Source organism: Oryzias latipes, chromosome 9 (assembly GCF_053564925.1).
Source record: "Oryzias latipes strain Hd-rR chromosome 9, Olatipes_Hd-rR_3.1".
Classification (NCBI taxonomy): domain Eukaryota; kingdom Metazoa; phylum Chordata; class Actinopteri; order Beloniformes; family Adrianichthyidae; genus Oryzias; species Oryzias latipes.
The window spans coordinates 24,026,248-24,047,790 of NC_136245.1; the positions used below are offsets into that span (position 1 = coordinate 24,026,248).

General features: G+C 36.9%; 1 protein-coding gene across 4 annotated transcripts in view; it reads left to right on the forward strand.

The window, feature by feature from the left end:
* The window catches only part of LOC101174433 (netrin receptor UNC5C), a 199,177-nt gene that overhangs the window by 150,686 nt on the left and 26,948 nt on the right, over positions 1-21,543 (forward strand). For 2 of the 4 annotated variants that reach the window (XM_011479047.4, XM_078953067.1), the window contains exons 5-8: positions 5,230-5,410; positions 7,609-7,776; positions 7,918-8,082; positions 13,902-13,958. In XM_011479047.4, the coding sequence (XP_011477349.1) occupies positions 5,230-5,410; positions 7,609-7,776; positions 7,918-8,082; positions 13,902-13,958 (571 nt within the window). The remainder of the gene's footprint in view (positions 1-5,229; positions 5,411-7,608; positions 7,777-7,917; positions 8,083-13,901; positions 13,959-21,543) is intronic. The other 2 variants (XM_004072344.5, XM_078953068.1) reach the window with 1 other exon arrangement.

The following is a 21,543-nucleotide window of genomic DNA, read 5'->3' on the forward strand; positions in this document are numbered from 1 at the left end:
TTCTACAAAAAACATTGATAAAACATCTTAGTGTTTAAGTAAATTTACTGTAAAATTGTAACCAAAAGTTTGGTAATAATTAGTAGGCTAAGGTAAATGACACAGGGGAAATTTGTACGGTTCTATATTAACTACATCCATCTAACCTTCCATGTATCCATTTTCTAAACCGGTCCAATCCCTTTCGGGCTCATGGGGTTGCTGGAGCCAACTCAGCCCCTGTTGGGTGAAGGCGGGGTGAACAGGTCACTAGTCTGTCTCAGAGCCACATAATCACACACACATTCACACCTATAGGAAAGTAAGAATAATCAGTTGATGCATAAAGCATCTTTTGGTCTGTGGAAGAAAGCAGGGGTGCCCAGAGAAAAACCACATGTTCACGAGGAGAACATGCAAACTCCACTCAGAAAGATTCCCGGGCCTTTTCACTGTGAGATAAAAGCACTACCCACCATGCCACTGTGCAGCCCAACATTAGATAGTGGATAAATCCAAAGCTAATTTATAGTAACGTGACAATGGCGAAACAGTTTGATCTGAGGTTGCAAACTTCCTTCGGTTGTCTGTATTTCTGTACATGGAAAAGATGATAACTCTCACCTTTGAACAGTAAGCTAATTAAAAGACAGCCAGCGTAAGTTATGAGGTTCAGCTGCAGTTGTCAAATCTGGCCCAAATTGTGGCCTGAAACTGATTGTGTTAGAGGAGCAGATGGATAAGGAGCAAATAAAAAAAGATTTTAGATGAGCTTATTCACCCACTACATAAATTGTTTGTGGTTAGTGTTTTATTGAGCTATTAAAAGGCACATGGATCTATTTGTCTACAAATGGATGCATCAGAATGGAGTGGAGCAGAGAGCTCGTGGCTTCCTGAACTAGCATGTGTGTTACACTTAAAGAAATTTTAAGCTTAATTTTCTATATAAATGTTCTCCATCAATAAAAAATGACACAAGAACAGGTAAAAAACAAAATTTTTATCAGAGTGGGTCTTTAAAGGAAACGTATATGTACTTATATGTAATGTATAGATTATTATGGTTAATTCAGTCTCAAAATGTCTGGTTTGAGAAAATCCAACTTCTGTCCGACACCAGAAATGCAGGTTTGCATACAATAGGGTGTCAGAGCTTGATGGAGAAGGAGGTACTTTTGCGGTTATTAAAACAAGGAAACACCCACACGTAGGCTGATTAATCAGCGTGAGAGCGCTTTAACCCACTCATCTGCTGTCTTATATAGATCCAGATAATGTAACTAATCAAGGGGATTATCCTGGGTGATGAACATTCATATTAACACTTGGCTTGCCCACAATTACACACACGCAGCACTCATACAAACACAACTGCTGAATGTTTGATTTCCATGATTTGATTGCAGTACAAGACTCTATTGTAGTGGCTCTTATTTGTGTGTCGTCACACTCTTATTATGCAGTCGCTACTATTTTGAAATATTAATGTTTGGATTCAGCAGCACATCCGACCCTGTATCTCTGAGCTGTTATCAACTCCCATATGAGTCTTTTGTTGTGGCTCTACAAAGCATGTCATATTTTAGCATTTGTCATAGATGTTCTTGGTTTTGTTATCGTACTTCTTGCTCTGTGGTCTGCCATTTGTTTAGCTTATGAAAGATTTACTCTTTCTCCTGGTGACACCGTGTGACTGTGATGTTCCTCCTTGGAGTAGAAGATATGCACAAATCTTTGCTGTTCAGAACATTTTTCTGATACAACTCTGCAGCGCAACAAAAAAGACATACATGCGTCTTTATCTTTTGCCCTACTTTTATCTTGTATCCGCACCAAGTTTTTGTTTCCCTGCCAAAGCATAAAAACATCTCTCATAGATGAAAACAACCACTCTGGTTCCTAGATTTGTCCAATAGATAGAAAAGTGTGTGAGTGTAGGATTATAGAATAAGAATAGTACCTTAAACCGTAATGTTTTTCTTTTTGTGGTACGTATTTCTGTTGTGGTTTGTGCGGGAACCGCGAGGCAGGTGATGTGTGGATGAGAGTTAAAATAGCAAATAACCACTCTCCTTTGGGGTTGACTTGATGAAATCAGCCATCCTGCGCCATTCACGCACACACACACACACACACACACAGACACACACACTTCAACACCAGCTGTGGCTAATGAGGCGGTGGCGATGGCAGTGTTGCCACCACATGTGGTCTCTTTGTCTGAAGCCTCCAGAGCACACATCAGTCTCACAGGCTTCAACCTTCAGGAGGCATCAAAGGCTGCAGCTATTTTCAGTGCATCATCACACTAAGGCTCAGGAACAAAGTTCACCCGTCAAAATCTAAAGCAACACATACGTTTTTCATATGCCAAATGTCTCATTTTTGCTCACACAGATGCAGAATTGTTGGCTCGTCATTATCTGCTGGTTATTTTAAAGTTTTTAGATTTTACAACTTTTTCTATTCTGGGCTTTTTTTTTTTTGTCATGCCAGTCTAAACTTTACAATCTGTGTTGTTGGTTCCTGGATTTTCTTTGTCCATCTTTAGAAAGGATATCTTGCATATCACACACATTTGTCATCTAATGCTAGGCTCACATATACAACTCCCACAGTGCGATGGGGAGGCATCGGCAGAATCTTCAACATTAGCTGCCACCGCCTGATTTTTTTGGCAAAAGTTGGCGTCGTCATAAATGTAGATGGTGGCAGTCAGGTGTCAGTCAGTCAGGCGGGGATGACGTCATTACGAAACCGGCTACAGCTGGACGGCCACAGGGCGGTGGCAGTTGAATCCCCGGCTGGCTGCAGCCTTTGTTGGATGATGGGTAAATGTCTTTGAACTGTGGCCATCCATTTTAAGTGCCGCCCAGTAGCCCAGGGGTATATAAAAAAAACAGGCCATTGTGCAACACTGGTCATTCACAATGCAGAATTTGAACACACATTATGATCTTGTCAATTTACCTATTTTCAAACTTTTAGACAACATGCCTCCCAGGACAACACAATGTTCTGTCTTTTTTGTATTCTTCTCAGCATCAACCGTAATTTGTCAAGAAGCAGGATCTCTGGGTCGTTGATGAGTTCTGTGCACCATCTATCCCGTCATCCTATTTGAACACATGGTTGCAGGTATCGCCAGATTGACGTCGGGGCATTGCCGGGCCCCACGACCCATGTCAACAGCTCTCGTTGAGAGCCCGCGTTGGTACCATAAGATTTCTAACAATCGGGCGGTGGTAGTGGAATGGCAGCACAGTGGCAGGGCGGTGTCCGGTCACCGTTTAATTTGAACCTTTTCTTTAAACCTCCGTGGCGGCCGCATGGAGTGCAAAAATACGATTACCTTCTCCCGATTACAAATGCCACCACAAGACCACCTGCCGGTTTGGCTAAGAACTTGCCTCTAGGTTGCGCGCGGTAGCATTTTGGCATATGTGATGGTAGTCTTAAAGCAGTTTTATTTTGGTTTTTGGTCAAACATCACTGTTTGCAAGTGCCAAAACATCCGTGTCTGTTTTTACCTTAGCGGATGACATTAGAAATAAGTGCAGGTTTAATGTTATTAATCTAAAATGTAGAGCATCATATTCCAAAAATAAAATGACAATGTTGTGACTTATAATATAAGGACATTCTTTGGTGCTCAACTGGAACTATATGACACCTAGGTGAACCCTTTCCAAATTTAAAACAATTTGTTTCTGTCTCCTTTCAACTTTTTTAAAAGTCACTTTTTCCACTATTTACAAGAAATAATCTTTAAATGTGTATTTTAAAAGAATTACATCAAATAAAACAGTTTTAAGGTATACAACAAAGGCTATAAAACACCACTTTTCCCCCCCTAGTTTTTGTTCTCCGACTACAGCCATAGTTTGAACATTTCTCCTCAATAGATGAAGCTAAAGAGAACAAACAGATAAAAATGATGTACTCTGTTTGGTCTAATTAACTGCCTTGGATTGCATTAGAATGTATTTAGGACGCATATAAATATACTGCACTCCCTCAGGGATGGTGGGAGAAAAAAATGATGTGAACTAACTTAGACACTTAACTTTTCACTTTTTTTTTTTTTCCTTTCCTAATGTTTACTCTTACTAAAGGTGAGGATAGTATTGAGACTTTAATTTGTTATTTTTTCTTTTGATTGTATTGTAAATTTAACTATATTAGAGACAAATGTCTTATTTAATATACATAAATAGACTTTAAGTCAATTTTTGAAGTAACATTCACTGTAACCAATTTATTTTCAGGCTTTTCATCCTTTAAAGCCAAAGTTGATAAAAAACTGAAAGGGCACACTGCATCACACATCAGAGCAAACATTCAGACGTGGAGTGAATCACAGGACCAAAGACTCAGCAGATTTCCACAGATCAGAGAGAGAGGCAGGTGAAAACCTGACTGCAGCTTCTGAACAGGCTGTCAAATGAAGAAAAACACCAGATTTCTTATTTTCTACAAATGAGATTCCCATTTCCTAATGTGAGGGGAGGAGGAAATTAAGGAACATGAATTAAACATCACAGCTTGGACATTTATGTGCCTGCCATAAAGCCCGGACGGACTGAATTTATGGGGGTTTAGACCAGTAAATACAGCACTCAGGAAATGTGATTAGGCTCATGAATAGAATAGCTTCCTGCTGTCCTACCCTTCACCCAAAGCACCTTGCAAAAGCACAAATCCACCTTTTTCTTTTTTTACGGCTCCCTTAGGATCACATTCCGAAGGCTCTTCCTCATGTGTGAAGCCTGTGGTTTAAGGACAGAAAAGGACTTTGTCCTTTGTTTGGGATATTTTTATATCCAAATTTTGCTGAATGAATTGCCATTTCTAAACTCTTAACCTTGAAAAATACTAAATATAAGTGTTCCTGCCTCTATGTTGTAAATCTAAGCAACAGAGAACAATTTATTTATTTTTTAATTAATACTTTTAATATTTATTGTTAACTGATGTTTTTTTTAATTAATTTTCAAAGATTTCTCCAATAGTTGTGAGAGAAATACTACAATGTCTGGTTCTGCAGAGCTGGCGCTTGTTCGTGTGTTTACAGAAAACACAACATAGTAAATCCTTGTTTGTCTGCTTGTTTTATGCTTCATGGATCAACAAAGCTGTCTGCCATTAAGTCACTTGATACATAGGCTCAATGTCCAGTGATCTTTCGCCTCATTGTACAGAAACTGTCCTGCTGACCTCATATTTTTTCCTCTGTCCATGTCCCAGGTGGAGTGGCTAAAGAACGAAGAAGTTATAGATCCGGCGGAAGACCGAAACTTCTACATCACCATTGACCACAACCTCATCATCAAACAGGCTCGTCTGTCGGATACAGCCAACTACACATGTGTGGCTAAGAACATAGTGGCTAAAAGGAGAAGCACCACAGCCACCGTTATAGTCTACGGTGAGCAAGAGTCAACTTATTCTTTCAAATTTGTTTCTTGTGCTTGAATTTTTAACACTCATTTCATATGACACCTTTTTGAAATCTACCTGAGCGTACCTGTCAGGGACTCCCATCAGCTAGCAGCCATCTGTCATGTGGAATTGGTTGTGCAGCCACGCCAGCAGCCAGCCTTTTATTCTCACATAACCCTTGACCTGAACTAATTAACCACCCCCAAACACACTTTCATTTTAAATGAGAACACCCGGGTTCTCCAAATGTTTGCACTTTGAGCCAAGACTCCCAGCTCCGCATGAATCATGCTGCATATGGCACAGCAGCAGCTGTGAGGAGCGACAACAGATACAACAAAATAAACCAATATGTTAAGGGGGGAGGTTATTTTTTTTCAGGAAATACTGGCTTCTGTTTTGATTTTTTAACTAAAATCTGTGTGTGTGTGTGTGTGGGGGGGGGGGGGGGGGGGGGGGCTTTTCTTTACATGCATCCCACTTTTTGTTTGGTTTGCAATCTTCCCAAATGCCAGTCTGAGGCTATAGGACACGCTATTGGAGAAACAATATGTAGCGAATCACTGGCGCACACTTCACACATGCACAGTGTTGCCTTCAAATGTAACGGTGACTCTGTTGAGGAGAAGTGTTTCAATCAAAATAACTGTCCGTGTGTGCCCGTTCGATACAGACAGCCAGAGATGGAATGGTTTGACACTGATGTATCCTTACAGAAATAGATTGTTCAATCTGCTGTTCAATCTTCTCGGCTCTACGAGAGTCTGGCTGACACTGTTGACAAGGTGAAACACTAGTGGAAAAACACAGGAACACATAGTGGAAAAAAAAAAATAAGCAGTTGCTGGAAGGTAACAGAAGAGTCACTGAGAAGTCAGTTTGAAGAAACAGTTTGAAAATATGAATGAAAAAAGTTTTGCATTTCCTGCTTTGACTAATCGCCTCTGTGACTAGTTTGGAACTCGCTTTTGAAAGGCGGTGGGCGGCGTCCATGGTGCTGAGGCAGTGCTGTCAAGATATAACCTCAATCTACTACACCTCCTCAAATGTGAAACTCTTTCTCTGGCTGTCTTGGTGGCTCATTCTAATTTTACACCTGATTTTTTTTCCTTAGCTGTCTCATCTGTCCATAACTGTCTGAGTGCTGTCCTGCTATTTTTTTTTCTTGCCCTCTATACTCTATTGGGCTACAGTTCAATATCTATTTAAGTTTACTAAAGTTTTTTTAAGCACTGTAGTTTATTTGGTCTTTCAACCCAAGAAAGTAGTTTTTCATATAGTCTGTAGTGTTGTTATTTGGGAAACCCTAATCTTCTAACATAATGACGGAAAGTCCCACTCCAACTATATTTTGATCCATTGTAAAAAATACTTTCCAGAGGTCTTAATTATGATTATGCAGCCAGGATCCAAAAGTCTGTGTTGATTTTGGAGACATATTTTCTGCAGAGCAGCAGGGGAAATTTGCCTCTGAGTTATGAAGTAACCCTTCGTTGACATCCCATCATCCCTTGGTTTAGACTCTGTGCCACTAGTTTACAGCCCCTCTTAAACTCAGCCAACAGTAATGGTGCAACAAAAATGGTGAGCAAATATCAGAGCCTTCCTACCGTACCGTTCTGATCCAGATTCCAGATCAGACTAGGAAAATAAGGACGTACATGGATCTATTTGTCTGCAAGTAGATTCATCAGAACTGCAGCAAAGCAGAGAGATTTGGCCCGCCCATTTCAGCGTCACAAAAGAGAGTTTTTTCAAACAGCAGGTTCTTATCTGCTCCTGATCCATGACGATTTGAATAAAGAAATACTCAGAAAGGCTGTTTTAGTTGAAATTTGTTCCTTATGTCCTCCATCATGAGAAAATGAGTGGCTCTTTAGTTACAATTGTAATGGTGTGATTTCTAGGAGCTTATGTGACACTGTGATTATCTTTTTTTTCATTAATTTTAACTAAGTAAGCATCACTACAAATAGGAATCACAAATGAATGCAGTGCGATAAAATATTCCTGTAAAAAAGTGATGAAATATGTTGTGACATGGAATTGGCTGACCAATTTACTTTTCAGGGATTTTAAGTAAAGTACCACCAACAACTGCAACCTTTTGAAGATGAAAAGTATAGAAAATATTGACTTGTAGGTTAATTTGATCACTTAGAAGATTACTCTGTGCTGCTGCAGTCAACGGCGGCTGGTCAACGTGGACTGAATGGTCACCGTGTAACAGCCGCTGTGGGCGTGGCTTCCAGAAGCGAACAAGGAGCTGCACAAACCCCACCCCCCTCAATGGAGGGCTACCCTGTGATGGACAGGCCATACAGAAGCTGCCCTGTACCACACTATGCACAGGTAAGTCCATTCCACTCCACTGTGAGCCTCACCCTGAAGGCCCTCTTTATGGCTGCTTTTCTTTTTGCATTTTCTGCTTCCAGCTGTTTCTTTCTCAGTCTCATTCACCCGCCTTATCCCTTCTGCTTGTTTTCCCACTAGTGGATGGTGTGTGGACAGAGTGGAGTAAGTGGTCAGCTTGTGGGACTGAATGCACACAATGGAGACGGAGGGAGTGCAATAACCCAGCTCCAAAAAATGGTGGAAAGGACTGTGAGGGGCTTGTTCTGCAGTCCCAAAACTGCACCGATGGACTTTGTATGCAAAGTAAGTTGATGATTTCTGACATTTTTGAATGCACCACAGTTGAACAGCATAAACAGGACAAGACTTTGTTTCAGAAAATAAGTTAGAGGACAGTTTTATTTGAAAGAGCGACACATATTGATCAATGCTGGTTGTGTGAATTATGAAGTAACTATTTTACAACTAATTAGGTGGCATTCTTTTAAGAAATTAGGACAGCAGGCATATTACTTGATCTTAAAATTTCACCCTTTTCTAACCTCTGAAAGGCCTTCATTAAACCTCACATTTATTTTCTTTCCCTCCCTGTTTAACTTACTCTTCCATCTTCTCAATATCCTGTTCGTTTCTCTAGTAATATAGTTTATCCACAGCCTCTAAAAACGCTGTTTTTAAACATTTATGGGTTTTCCTCACCTTTTTCCTTCGTCAATGTTCTTGCTCTAAAGGTTATGGGTTTTTATATCAACCACGTCACTTTTTCCACATTTTTACTTTTTAAAATCATCTAAAAAAATAAAAGTAATAGTATTAACATCAATCGACATTGATTTTTATTCCAAAGCTTATGAAATTTTATAGCCAAAAATAAAAAAAATAAGAAGAGCATTTCTTTTCAGAGTAGAGGCTCTAATAATTTTTAGATATCTTTGTGTTAGAGATGCTTGTGATGTATTGCCAGGGGTTGCCAATGCTTTGATGAACAGTAAAATTAAAATAAAGACTGTGATTTAATAAAAAATAAAAATAAAGACAGACAAGCTACTGTTCTTTACATGCATACTTACTTGTATATTTGTGTTCAGTTTTCATCCACTTTTTATATACAATTATTTACTTTTTTCAGACTTTATGCAAAATCACTCGAATTAGGAGATTTTCTTCTATTAACAAAAAAATAAAAACTGGCTTGTGAATTGATATAGTTAGATTCATCATGAGGATTACAGATTTAAACAAATACTTGAAAAAAAAATTTCAGAATCAGAAAACTTTATTTTAGGCAATAAATAAAAAATAAAAGAAGCAAAAAAGCAAAATCTGCATTTGGTTTATTTTAGTAATATAATAATTAATTGAATGGTAGATTTTAAAAGATTTAGATTTAAACACATACATACATTAGTTATAAAATATAGAAAATACAATTCCCCATTACTCTTTGATTCAGTGGTCGAAAGGAAGAACATTCATTTATTTTTACCTGAATTTTTTGTTTGCATATGATTATGCAAAATGCAACTTTTGATTCAATGTAGTCAAGTCTTACTGTTAAATATACATTTCTTGAGTTTTGATATTTGGTTTAGTGTTTTCATTTGCATTTAGATGGCCTTTATTTGACTTTTAGAACACAAATGTTGCAGTAGCTGAATGGTGGGAGGTGAAGTAAGAGGATTCATTCAAAACAACATTCTGGTCTGACTGGTTTTCAACAAGAAAAACAAACTAAATCACTGTAAAAACTGTTGCATCTGCTTAGTTTCTAGGTAGGAAATCTCAAAAGACCATAAAACTGCATAAACACAAACACTGAAAAAAAGATCTGAAAGATGTGGAAATGACCCAGATTCAGAGGGTCGGAAAATCAAAGCTCTAATAAGAGCTCTGGATACATTTGAATGTGTCAAATAAACCAAAAAATGGAACGAATAATTAGTACAATAACCATATTCATTATTTGACTTTGAATTCTGTTTATTCTAAAGATTTGTAAAGGAAAAATTCTACTTTTATTAGTATCGGCATAAAAAACATAATTAACTAACTTTAAGTTAACAGGAAAAGATACTTTGTTTCTTAAAACAGAAGAATATGATGAATTTATTGGAATTAAAATCTTTAAAAGCAATTTAGGAACTGTTTATGTAAAACATCGCTGCTCTGCTCTTAATATTACTTCCCAAAAAATATGTGTGTACATATATATATATATATATATATATATATATATATATATATATATATATATATATATATATATATATATATATATATATATATATATATATATATATATATATATATATATATATATATATATATATATATATGGAGTGGATACAACAGATACCTGGAAAGACTTCAGACCTCTCAGTCCAGAAAAGCGCAGTGCTAGGAACAGCTAAGATACTGTGCAGGACCCTCAAGCTCCCAGGCATCTGGTAGAGGACCCGAGCTTGGAGGAGAAACCACCCGCGGAGGGTGAGAGGGGCGTTTTTATATATAGTACAGAACAAAAGTTTGGGCACACCCACTCATTCAAATGAATGAGGTGTGTCCAAACTTTTGGTCTGTACTGGATACAAACTAGCTAATTGTATCAAATAACTTAAAGATTTACATTACAGTCTTATAAATCTTACTTTATTTGGTCGGTTGTTAATTATGCAGTTTAAACACTATTATTATGTAAATCTCATGCAATTGTGTGTAATTTTTTGCTAGATGCATATGCAGATGAAACGACTATCCAAGTTTGTCTAACTTTTCATGCATGTACCACAGATGTATAACTTTTATGTCGTGATACGGTGCACATAACACATTCAATTTAAGTAATAGACACAAAATTTTTGTGACCGATTTGACTTTTACATTGATTTACGTGTTCTTTGCTTGGTTTATTTGTACCATTTCTGTGGTTTTACTGTGGTTCATTTGTGATACGTCTGTGAAAATCTCACATAAAAGACCACAACTTTTCTCACAAAATGTAGATAGTGGCTGTGTGAAACGGCCTTTTCTACACAGAAGTCATCACATTAAATTCATCTTTTATCACTTGTAAATACAGTACATGTTAGAAAAGGAAATTATGCAATTTATTTGTATAAAATGTACAAAACATCAAATAAAAGACTCATTCCTGCAGAGTAACAGGTAAAAAGTTAAAGTTCAAAACCATTTTACATTTTCTTCTATCTCCTAATCTCAAAAGTAATTTGCCAGCAAATTGATTATAAATGTCATATTTACCCTTAATGCATATCACAAATGTATGCCTCACACTGCTCCCTACTTTAATATAAAGTAAAGGTACGGTAGTCAATTTTATTAGAGCCTCCTTGCCCTGGCTTAGTGGTGAAAGTCTTGAATGAAGGCCAACGTGAGAATAACATGGATAACTTAATCAATAATCTATATTGCAAATATGATATCAGCTAGTAAAAAGCTTTACGGTTGGCACTTTATTGACAGCACTTACTGTACATACGGCAAAGCTTAGGCCTATCCTGCTGCAATGTACCTCAAATCCATAGAAAGAATTCTCTGCGGCTTGCAGGGTATACGGCCACAGAATCTAAGATAAAACCCAGGGAGGTATACATTGAAGCTCATTTCCCATGATTGATTTCCTGTCGCTGAAATGACTGCACAGACGTGGTTTTATGTCAGCACTAATGTTTCAACTGTTTCCTGTAGCAATAACAGGAACCCTTGGAGCGTGTGCGTCCCAGTATATGTGCTGCTGTATTGTAATACGTTTCTGCCTGCTCAACATTTTAGATTTTATTTATTTGTCGTGTTTTTGAAAAACACTGGGTTATTCATTTTCGGATCTCCTGGTTTATGTGTAGTAAGCTCTTTAAAACTGTGTTTATAGATAGGAAGTCATCCATTGGTTTAGTACTCTTAGCTGAAGAGTTTAAAAATGATTTTTAAATTGCAACTTTATGGGATTCAGGGAGTTAAAACAAGCAGATTGGTAAATAAAAATATTTAAATAAAATATTATATATAATAGAAAACGTATTCTAGCAGTTTATAATTAGTGCAGTGTTCCCCAACCTTTCTTGGGCCACGGATCGATTTATTGTCAGACAATATTTTCACAGTCCGGTCAAAACGGTTGGAGTTTTTTTTTTCTTTTAAAGCTACTAGATTTTTAAAATGCTACTAGATTATATTTCATTTAAAAAGACAACTTGACAATAGAATTGAACATTTAGGTATTTTACAGATGAAGGAGATTCAATGAAACAAAATTGTTCATTTGTAGAAGTTGTATCAGATTTATAAAAACTCAAGTTTCTTTTTGTTTTTCATAGATGCTAAAATAACACATAGAACTCAATTCAGACTCAGATTATCATTCATGGCAACGGGAAGACTCCTGGTTTTGTTAATAAATAGCAGACTTCTTTTTCTTTGAAATCAAAAACTCTTCCTTAACTTCCTTAATGACACGTGACCAAAGCAATTGAATTGACATACGTCAAGAATAAGTCTAAGACAGATGTGGCGGACAGAATCCGGTAGTTTTCCGACATAAAACATACTTCAGAATCAGAAAATTAAAAATAATCTAAAGTTGTCTATTGCTTTTTTTTTTTTTGTCTGCGGCTAGTTACCAAGATCTGCAGATCGGTAACAGTCCATGGCCCAGGGTTTGGGGACCACTGCTCTATTTTATCATTTTTCTCATTTTCCATCTTTTATCAGCCCCCCCCTTTCATGGTCTGTCTCCTCTCTTTTTTGGCTTTTTTTTCATAGTTTTCTTGTTAAGCTATGAGCTCCAGATTCATTTGATGCTGCTTTTGCCCTCTGACTTTCTCCTCATTGCCTTTGCCTGCTAGTATAATGTCTTTTACCAACTTATGTTTTTCTTAAGTTTTTGGCTTTCTAACATGAATCCCACACAACGATCATTATTCTCGGAAGAGATTTGTTTTGAGCTGCCAAAAGTTGTTGTGGAGGGCAGGATATTTCAAACACATGTTTGTGTGATTACAGTATACATTTTGCTGCATAACGGCTCAGCCGGTGCAAATATAATCTGCAGCAAAGGCTCTAAAACCATAGTAATCGCCAGAGACACCAGCTGTTATGTAACCTTAGAGTTTGGACTGAACGCATAACTGTGTTTGCTTTTATTATGGAAAACATTCAGCAGCTATAGCTCAGCCGTCCGTTTACTAAAGACTTTTCTTTCTGTCTTTATTTTGAATCATTGGGGGAGCATAAAAGTTTTCCACTGTGGCATGTTTCTGATTTTCTTTTACATTTATTTAAGTCTGGGAACTTGTCGTCTACTAAATAATTTGTGCCTAATTTTACTGTCACCCTGTTTTTATTATTCTTCTGTTACGCTAAAAAATGTTTTTCTTTTAAAAGATTTAAATACATTGTTTTCTATTATTCATTTGGACGTGCAAAATGCAATATTTTGAGATTAACCATACATATTTAGAGTTAGGAGTTTATTTTCCTTCCTAAAAGTAAGAAATTAGTTATAAATTGTGCCCAAAATGTGCTTTAAAAGTTTTTTATTACCTCCTGCAGATCTTACAACTGCTGTTCAGTAGCACATAAGGGCCATTAGCACACTTTTAAAGAAGTGCCATGTTTTGAACAGGTGTCTCTGTTTGCTTAAACAGTATCTACTCATCACCCCATTTAACCCTGGCGGTGTCCCTCTCCTGAATCTGTCCTTTGTGGTTCGCTGCTTTGGAAAAATTCTTTTTTAAGTGCTGCATTTTGCCCTGCTGTCTTTATGAATTATACACCAGCGCTTCAATTATACATCAGTACATCGGATGTTCATCTGTGTTGTAAACTGTCTGTTTGCCACAACTGAGTAGACCGCTCTGGATGATGCAGCTGGAACAGACAAACAGGAAGACTTCAAAATTGCCCCTTTTTTCTTTGTTGTGGCTTGATATGCTACAGTCAATATTATATTAAGCACAGCTGTTACTGAAGGGCAAGAAATAAAAACTATCATGTACATAGTCTCTATCCTCCATGGTTTGTTCCCTTTTCATTTGACTATTTTCATTTTCATTGTTTTCTGTTTTTCTTTATTCATTCCCTCATTCCTTTCCCCCTATCCCAAGGTTCATTGTTTCAGAAGTCCAATGTGCCCAAAGAAAAGACTGATTTGGGAATGCCATGTAAGTTCAAGTTTTCTGTTTTATCACTGAGCATTGTTCTGTTCTTATCATGTTGGTTTTAGTTTTTTTTTAAGAGAAATAGAATTATGACTTTGTTTTTTTTTCTGTCTGTCCTTTATAAAAGAATGTCTGGCAGTTCTAAGCTGCAAATTCCCATTGAAAATCCCATAATTTAAGCTCTAAACACAACATATTGAGAATTTTGCTCTATTCTCAGTATGTGTTACAGCAGGTATTTTCTGATTAGCATCCCATTTTTTGAGTATAATAAAAAAAATGCTGCTGAGATTAATTATAACGGCAGGTTAAACTTTTTCAATAGATTCCTTTTTTGATTGTTAGATCTTTGTAAAGTTTATACGTTTGTAAAATAGTTTACAAGAAATGATGAAAGGATCCAGGATTAGGTTTCAAGAGAAGAAATAAGGCATTTCCCGCTGCCTTAGATGATGATGACAAAGGTATTATTCCTTCTTTCATTTGTGCTTCCTGAACTCGATAAAGTATGAAAATTAGTTCATACTTGTACTTGGTTATTACAAACTGTACATAAGAAAAATAAAAAATAAATAAAATGACTCTTAATATATTTATATTAAATCAATTGAACATATAATAACATAATATTTTTGATTAGAAACACTGAGGGGAGGTAAAATTAACTAGAAATGTACTTGTCTTTCAATGTTATTGTATTATAATGTTTCTGAATTCTACAGTGAAAACAAATAAAAATTGTACCTCTAACTACCTCTGATCTCTATATAAAAAAATATTGTTTTGTTTCATTTGATTCTGCTTAAACAGTCTGATTTCTCATCTTCGTTTCTATTGGATACTTTCACCTCAGTTACTTAATGACCATCATTTGTCATGAAAAATGAGAACTGTGTTTAATAGTCCATCTAACAAATAGTGGCACTTAAAAAGGCATTTATAAATCTTATCATCATACTCTGGGCTTTGGATTTTGGCCGCTTAAACCACACATGAATGTCAAACAACTCACTATTCACACCAAATGTGGCTAATATAACATAAGCAGGTAAAACGTAAAGGCAAGTAGACATTTGTTTCCTAAAAATTGAATGTCTTATAATTTTAGACATGAGGCATAACTATACCTGAATGCTAGTGTTAAAACTTATTACATCAGTATAAATAAAGACTGGATTTTTTTTCTCATCTGCAAATAAAGCAGAAGATGTATTTCACAACTCAACCATAGTTTTTTTCTCCATAAATTATTTTAAATGGTAGAATTTTGTTCTCCCCTATTTAAATGCCACTTCTACAGCCCTTGTTTTGTGGGAGAATAAACTGCAACTTTTGTTTTGTTGCCAAAATTAACTAATTATTTTACTATAGTTCTAAGCACCTTGTATTTACAAGAAGACTGGAGCTCCAAAATCTCATTTTTGATCAATACTGTCACTAACGAAGCGTGACATTTAAACATGTGCTACCAAATAATAAGAAATAAATGTAAATGTTAAAAACAATTACAGAAATGTTACAGCAGATATGCTAAAATTAGTCTAAAAATGTGATTGGATGAAACAAAAGCAGATCAGAATTCATATAGAGTTTTGGCACATTCTGACCTTTTCTCTCTTTTCTTCTCTTTGTGACCTTCTATCATTCCCCCCCTCTGTTTCTGTCTATCTCTTTTAGTAAGTCTGACAGAAAAAGACGCAATTAGGTAAAAATGGATGACACAGAATACAAGGTGCAAAGGGGAAAAGGATCCTGCCATTAGTTATTACTGTGTTTTCTTCCTGCTCTCATTGGAGGAGCCCTCATTTTATCTGTAAAGCAATAAGTGTCTGTTACATGCTGTAATGATTACAGGGTGATCAAAGGGTCAGGTGACACACTCTCCGGTTTTTAAAATGAACCTTCCCGCACCAACCCTTCTCTGGACCTTGCCACTCACAAACACATTTATATGTTTATAAATGGGGTTCAGGCCAAGTCATCCTAAATAGTGGGAAGTCACTGACTGACTGTGAAAGCCACTGTATCTAGAAGCATGTCAGGAATGACCTCCAACTAAGTAAAGTAACTGCCAAGAGTGACAGAACTCAATGAAGAGGAGACAGATGAAGAGTCATAATGGATGATCCATCTACAGTACTTCAATCCCAGGAGAAGGTTGTGAAAGACAAGAAGGTCCAAAAGAGATTCCCTTTAGATTCAATTTATATTTTTTTCTCTTGTTAGGTAGTTTAGCACCAAACAGAAGAAAGTTTTGGTTATACTTAAACAGCAATAACAAGAGGAAGCAACATGAGAAGCCCAACTAAATACCACTGACTGCAGGGAGGAAGTGGAAAAGATGTCGACTGAGATGGCAACAGTGGTGCCAGAGGTAATTGGAGCTCTCTGGGCTTTGACCCCTGCAATGGTAGAGATGCTCCAGCAGATTCCAGGAACAACATCTGACATTTCTGTCAAGAAGACGTCCATCTAAGGAGCAGTTCCTGCTGAGAACCACTGAGAGTCCAAGTATTTGATATGAAGAAATGTAAAAACGGGAAATCAGCAAGCATCTCAGATTAGTGAGAGGAGGTGAAGTCTGGCCATTGAACTGGATATTTTAGTGATATAATATTTTTAGTACTTTTGGATTCATGTTAAAGGGTCTGAAGAAAGTAAAACTGTTTATGTCCCCACTAGATAGAATGACCTGCCACAAAGGCTTGTCTACAGTGTCTTTATTGGACTGTCTACAGAAACACAATGCAATAGCTCAAGGAGAGTTACATTACATTAGCATTGTCACACAAAGCCTGAGATTTAATGAGTGCACATACTAAGTTTTTTGCAGTACTACTTGTGTCTTTAGTGACTCTCAAGTGGCTCCATCCTTTATTTTTTGGCACCAACAAGCGATCCCACATTAAGTTTCTCTCACTTTCTCCCTTTCTTCCCTTCAACAGTTTCTTGAGGCAGATATGTCCGTCAGGGATGCTGTAGGGGTGGCGTTTGCATGTTTGTGCCAAGTAAGATCAAAAAAGGCAGTTGAATCCATTTCAAGGAGTGATTGTCCACAGCCCTGCTTTGGATGCAAATCAAAGAACAGAAAGACAAAAGCTAATCTGAATTATCCATGTTTCCCCCTTGTTTAAATCCTCTCCGTAGCAGTTTGGACTTACTCCGAGAATGACAAAAAGCTCAGCCAATCGATAGACAGTGATCTGTGCTGACTGAGGAGGATCTGGGGCTTCTGTTTCCCCAACCCACGTGTGTAATTGACAGCATGTAAGCAAATCTGTCTGCACATTTATAGCCATCAGGTTGTTTATTACTGCTATGTACACTTTGAAAAACCATACTTATGTGGACATAAAGAGATAATATGAACATGACTGGATATTACTTTCAAAATACCAAATTCATTTCATAAGTTAACAATTTGATTAAATATTAATTATGTTTTTTATTTCTATCAAGAATCATGTTTTTTTGGTATGAAAAAAAGGGTTTAACTGAACTTGTGACAATTATACACAGATATAAAATTAGTAGTAGCAGTAGTGATGGTAATCAAAAGCACTGTAAACAAGTTTGGCTGTACTTCACAACGAACAGAAAATGTAAATTAAACTTTTATATTTTTTGGTATAAGTGTAGGGTTTTCTTGTACAGTTTGAACAGTGCTGTGGAAATACTAATAAAAAAACAGAATCTACAATAAATATAGACATCTGATGCACTTGTCTCAAAAGAGCCAATCTAGAGGCAGTTTTTAACACCTCTATTTTTCAACATTTGAAAGGAAATGACATCACACCAAAGATTAACTAAGATGACAAAGATAGCATTTCATAGAAATAACCCCCATGTATTTAACAGGATTTTAACATTTTCCTGAAAATCCCAATTTGGTTACATTTTTTAAAATTTGAAACACTTTGAGCTAAATAAAAGAATTGAGTTACTTTTGTAACCAGCCCCCTGTGGTTAACAGATGAACTGCACTTGCTTCCAGTTTCTGTTGTTAATTAAATGAGCTTATGTTTAGTTGCCAAAGGCTAGAAAAACGTTTTCTTCTTCACTTCTTCTTTTTCTCATTAATGAAGATGCTCTCATATTTTTTAGCCAACAAAATATTTTTAAAAACGTGAAAATACATTTCAGACAGAAACTAACAAATGGGCTCTTACCAACTATTATTACATTTAAAAGTGTAATATGCTGAATTGCTGAGAAAACTCTTTCGATTAACACAGTTGTGTGAGTGTGTATATGTTTGTGTGTGTGTGTGTGTGTGTGTGTGTGTGTGTGTGTGTGTGTGTGTGTGTGTGTGTGTGAGCTCACGTCCTGACTGGTATAACAGAGCATTCAGCTTCCTGTAGAGAGCTGTCAGGTAGCACTTGCTGGGCTATCACAGATGGGATGTTTGAATGTTTCCTCCCTTCCCAGGTGATTTATTCTCTATTCAATTCCTCTCTGCTGTGTCTACTGAGAGACACATATTTTTCATCTAAATCCAATTTATCTGGTCCTGCTGGTGAGAGCCTGAAACATGAAAGTGTTTGTCAGGCGGAGAAGAGGAAAAAGCTCAGGAGATAGTCGACTGGAGTAGGAAAGTTTACATGGCTGTGTTAATGTGCATGCACCCGTCTGTGCATCAGTGGCTGCCAATGAGGATGAACATGACTGTGCAATTAGCAACTAAACAAATTGTGCACTGTTCTTTCTACATGTAAATAAATGCAATTTCAGCAAGAAAGAAAAAACACTATATTTATTGTACTTTTCAGGAGATTGTTGTGTCCTTTAGTAATTACACATTGGATTTGCAGGAGATAAGTTAAATACTATGCACTAACCGGCCACTTTATTAGGTTGGACCCTCTTTTGCCTTCAGAACTGCCTTAATCCTTAGTGGCATAGATTCAACAGGGTGCTGAAAACATTCCCCAGAGAGTTTGGTCCATATTGACATGAAAACACGATGCAGTTGCAGCAGATTTGTCAGCTGTACAGATGTTTGATGCTAATCTCCCGTTCCACCACATCCCAAAGGTGACCTTTTGAGTTGAGTCTGGTGAATGTGGAGGCCGTTGGAGTACTGTGAACTCGTTGTTACGTTCAAGAAACCAGTTTGAGATGATTCCAGCTTTATGACATGGCGCTTTATGCTGCTGGAAGTAGTCATCAGAAGATGGTACGCTGTGGTCATAGAGGGATAGGCATGGTCAGCAACAATAGTGAAGTAGGCTGTGGCATTGGAACCATTTTCAACTAGTACTAAGAGACTCAAAGTGTGCCAAGGAAATATCCTCCACACCATTACACCACCAGCAGCAGCTTTAACTGTTGATACAAGGCAGGATGGATCCATGTTTTCATGTTGTTGACGCCAAGTTTTAACTCTACCATCCAAATGTCATAGCAGAAATTAAGACTCATCAGACCAGACAACATTTTTTTCCAATCTTCTGTTTTCCAGTTTTGGTGAGTCTGTGTGAATTGTAGCCTCTGTTTCCTGTTCTTAGCTGACAGGAGTGGCACCTGGTGTGGTCTTCTGCCGAAGCCCATCTGCCTCAAGCTTGGATATGTTGTGTGCACACCACAGAAATGCTCTTCGTCAGACCTTGGCTGTAACCAGTGGTTTTTTGAGTTACTGTTGTTTTTCTATCAGCTTGAATCAGCCTGGCCTGGCTTCTCCTCTGATCTCTCACATCAACAAGGCATTTCCGCTCTCAGAACTGCTACTTACAGGATATTTTCTCTTTTTTGGACCATACTTTGTAAACCCTAGAGCTCAGTTTGAACTGCTGTAGATCGTCTTAATCATGTCTACATGCCTAAATGCATTGAGTTGCCGCCATGTAATTGTCTGATTAGAAATTTGTGTTCATGAGCAGTTGGACGGGTGTGTCTATCAAAGTGAAGGTCGTTATCTTAAAGTAACCTTTTTTTGAAGACATTTCCAGTTAATGTTGTCCTTTTTATTTATTAATATGCATCATTTTGCACAGCTGTACTTTTCTGTAAATCAATGTACATGGGGATATAATTAATAGTTGATGCAATGTTTTCTAAATATAGGAGTCTTCATTTATTTATTGCATTGGTTACAACTAAAAGAAGTATTCAGGAAGGTTTGCAAAAACATTAGGACAAAGTGAAAGAGACTTACAAAGAGTAAAAAGAAAACATGTTGGTTTCCAGCAGTTCTTTGTTCGTTTTTTTAGGCAGGTAGGGGGTTCGAGAGAGAGACTGCGTTTCAATCATCCACAAATCAAACGGAAGGATTCACAGAAAGGGGTATTTTGTGAAGGGAGAGAATAATTTCAAGGAGGTGGAAATCAAATTAATGAACAGTGAAGAATAAATTTTGGGGTCCCCTGGCATTAAACAAGCCTAGTTAAAGTATCTGAAGTGTCCCAAAACCCGTCAACAGAAGTAGGATGAAGTTGAATGAGTGTAAAAGTGACACTTCTTGTGGTTGTTCAGGCAGCACACACAACCTGAAGTTACACCATTTGCAGTCTAAGTGGAACCATAATAAATATTCCCAAAATACATGGGGATGATGATTATAATTAAGAAGAGGGAGTAAGTTCTTAAGAGGATTATCAAATAATTTTCCCCCTCGCTAAATGAAAAGGCCTATCATACGTTAGTGCGAAAGTGGCATCTGTGAATATACAGCCAGCAGATTCAAAAAGAAATAGAGGTTTGTGGTATGTTGCATAACCTGTTTGAAGTAAGCCTCGAGGATTTATGGCCACTTCTTCAAGTTTGATGTGATGGATAGATATTTGGTAGCAGTTTGTGTTAATAAACATCTTCACGCCACCTTAAATCTTGATGCCAAAGTCAGATTAAGGGTCTTAAACATAAATCACACATGTCCCATTTCCTCTGCCACAGTGTGGTCTCTTACTCTCTCTGCAAGCTAATCTGGGACGCAGCGAGACAAGTTTTCTAGGTGAGAGCGAGATTCCTTCAAAGGTAAAAAAAATGTTTAGCTATACATAAGAGCTATGATGACTCACAGAGATTGCCAGTTAGGGATTTTTACATCTATGTCAAAAAAGTTTTTCTATTTTAATTTACATTTGATCTTGACGGCTTTTTTCTTTTTTAAATTGTGCACTGCATTGATGAATATGTTTTTTTAGCAATCATAATATATTTTTAATTTGCATTGTTGAAGAACTTTCTAAAATATAAAAGACGTGTGTCTGATGCTGCAGCCCAACTATTATATAATCATAATATTTCAGAAGCTTGACCTAAAAAGGATCCATCATCACTGGAAGAATAAATTTAATTAAAAACACACACAAATACTAAGCTTTTTTTAAAAATCACAACAAAACATTTTGACTGTAATGACAATAAAGCAAGATTAAAAAGAATTTATCACACACATTTAATATTGTTGTGATTAAGTTTTATCCACTAGGCAAAAAATAAGATACCAAGTGATTTTACATACTACCAGGTGTCATCATTAGCAATTGTTGTTCACTTTTTGGAATACAGCATTAGGGGTCATCATAGTGAATCAGCTTTCACTGAGTCATACAGGTGGTTTTGCAGATATATACACATATATGTG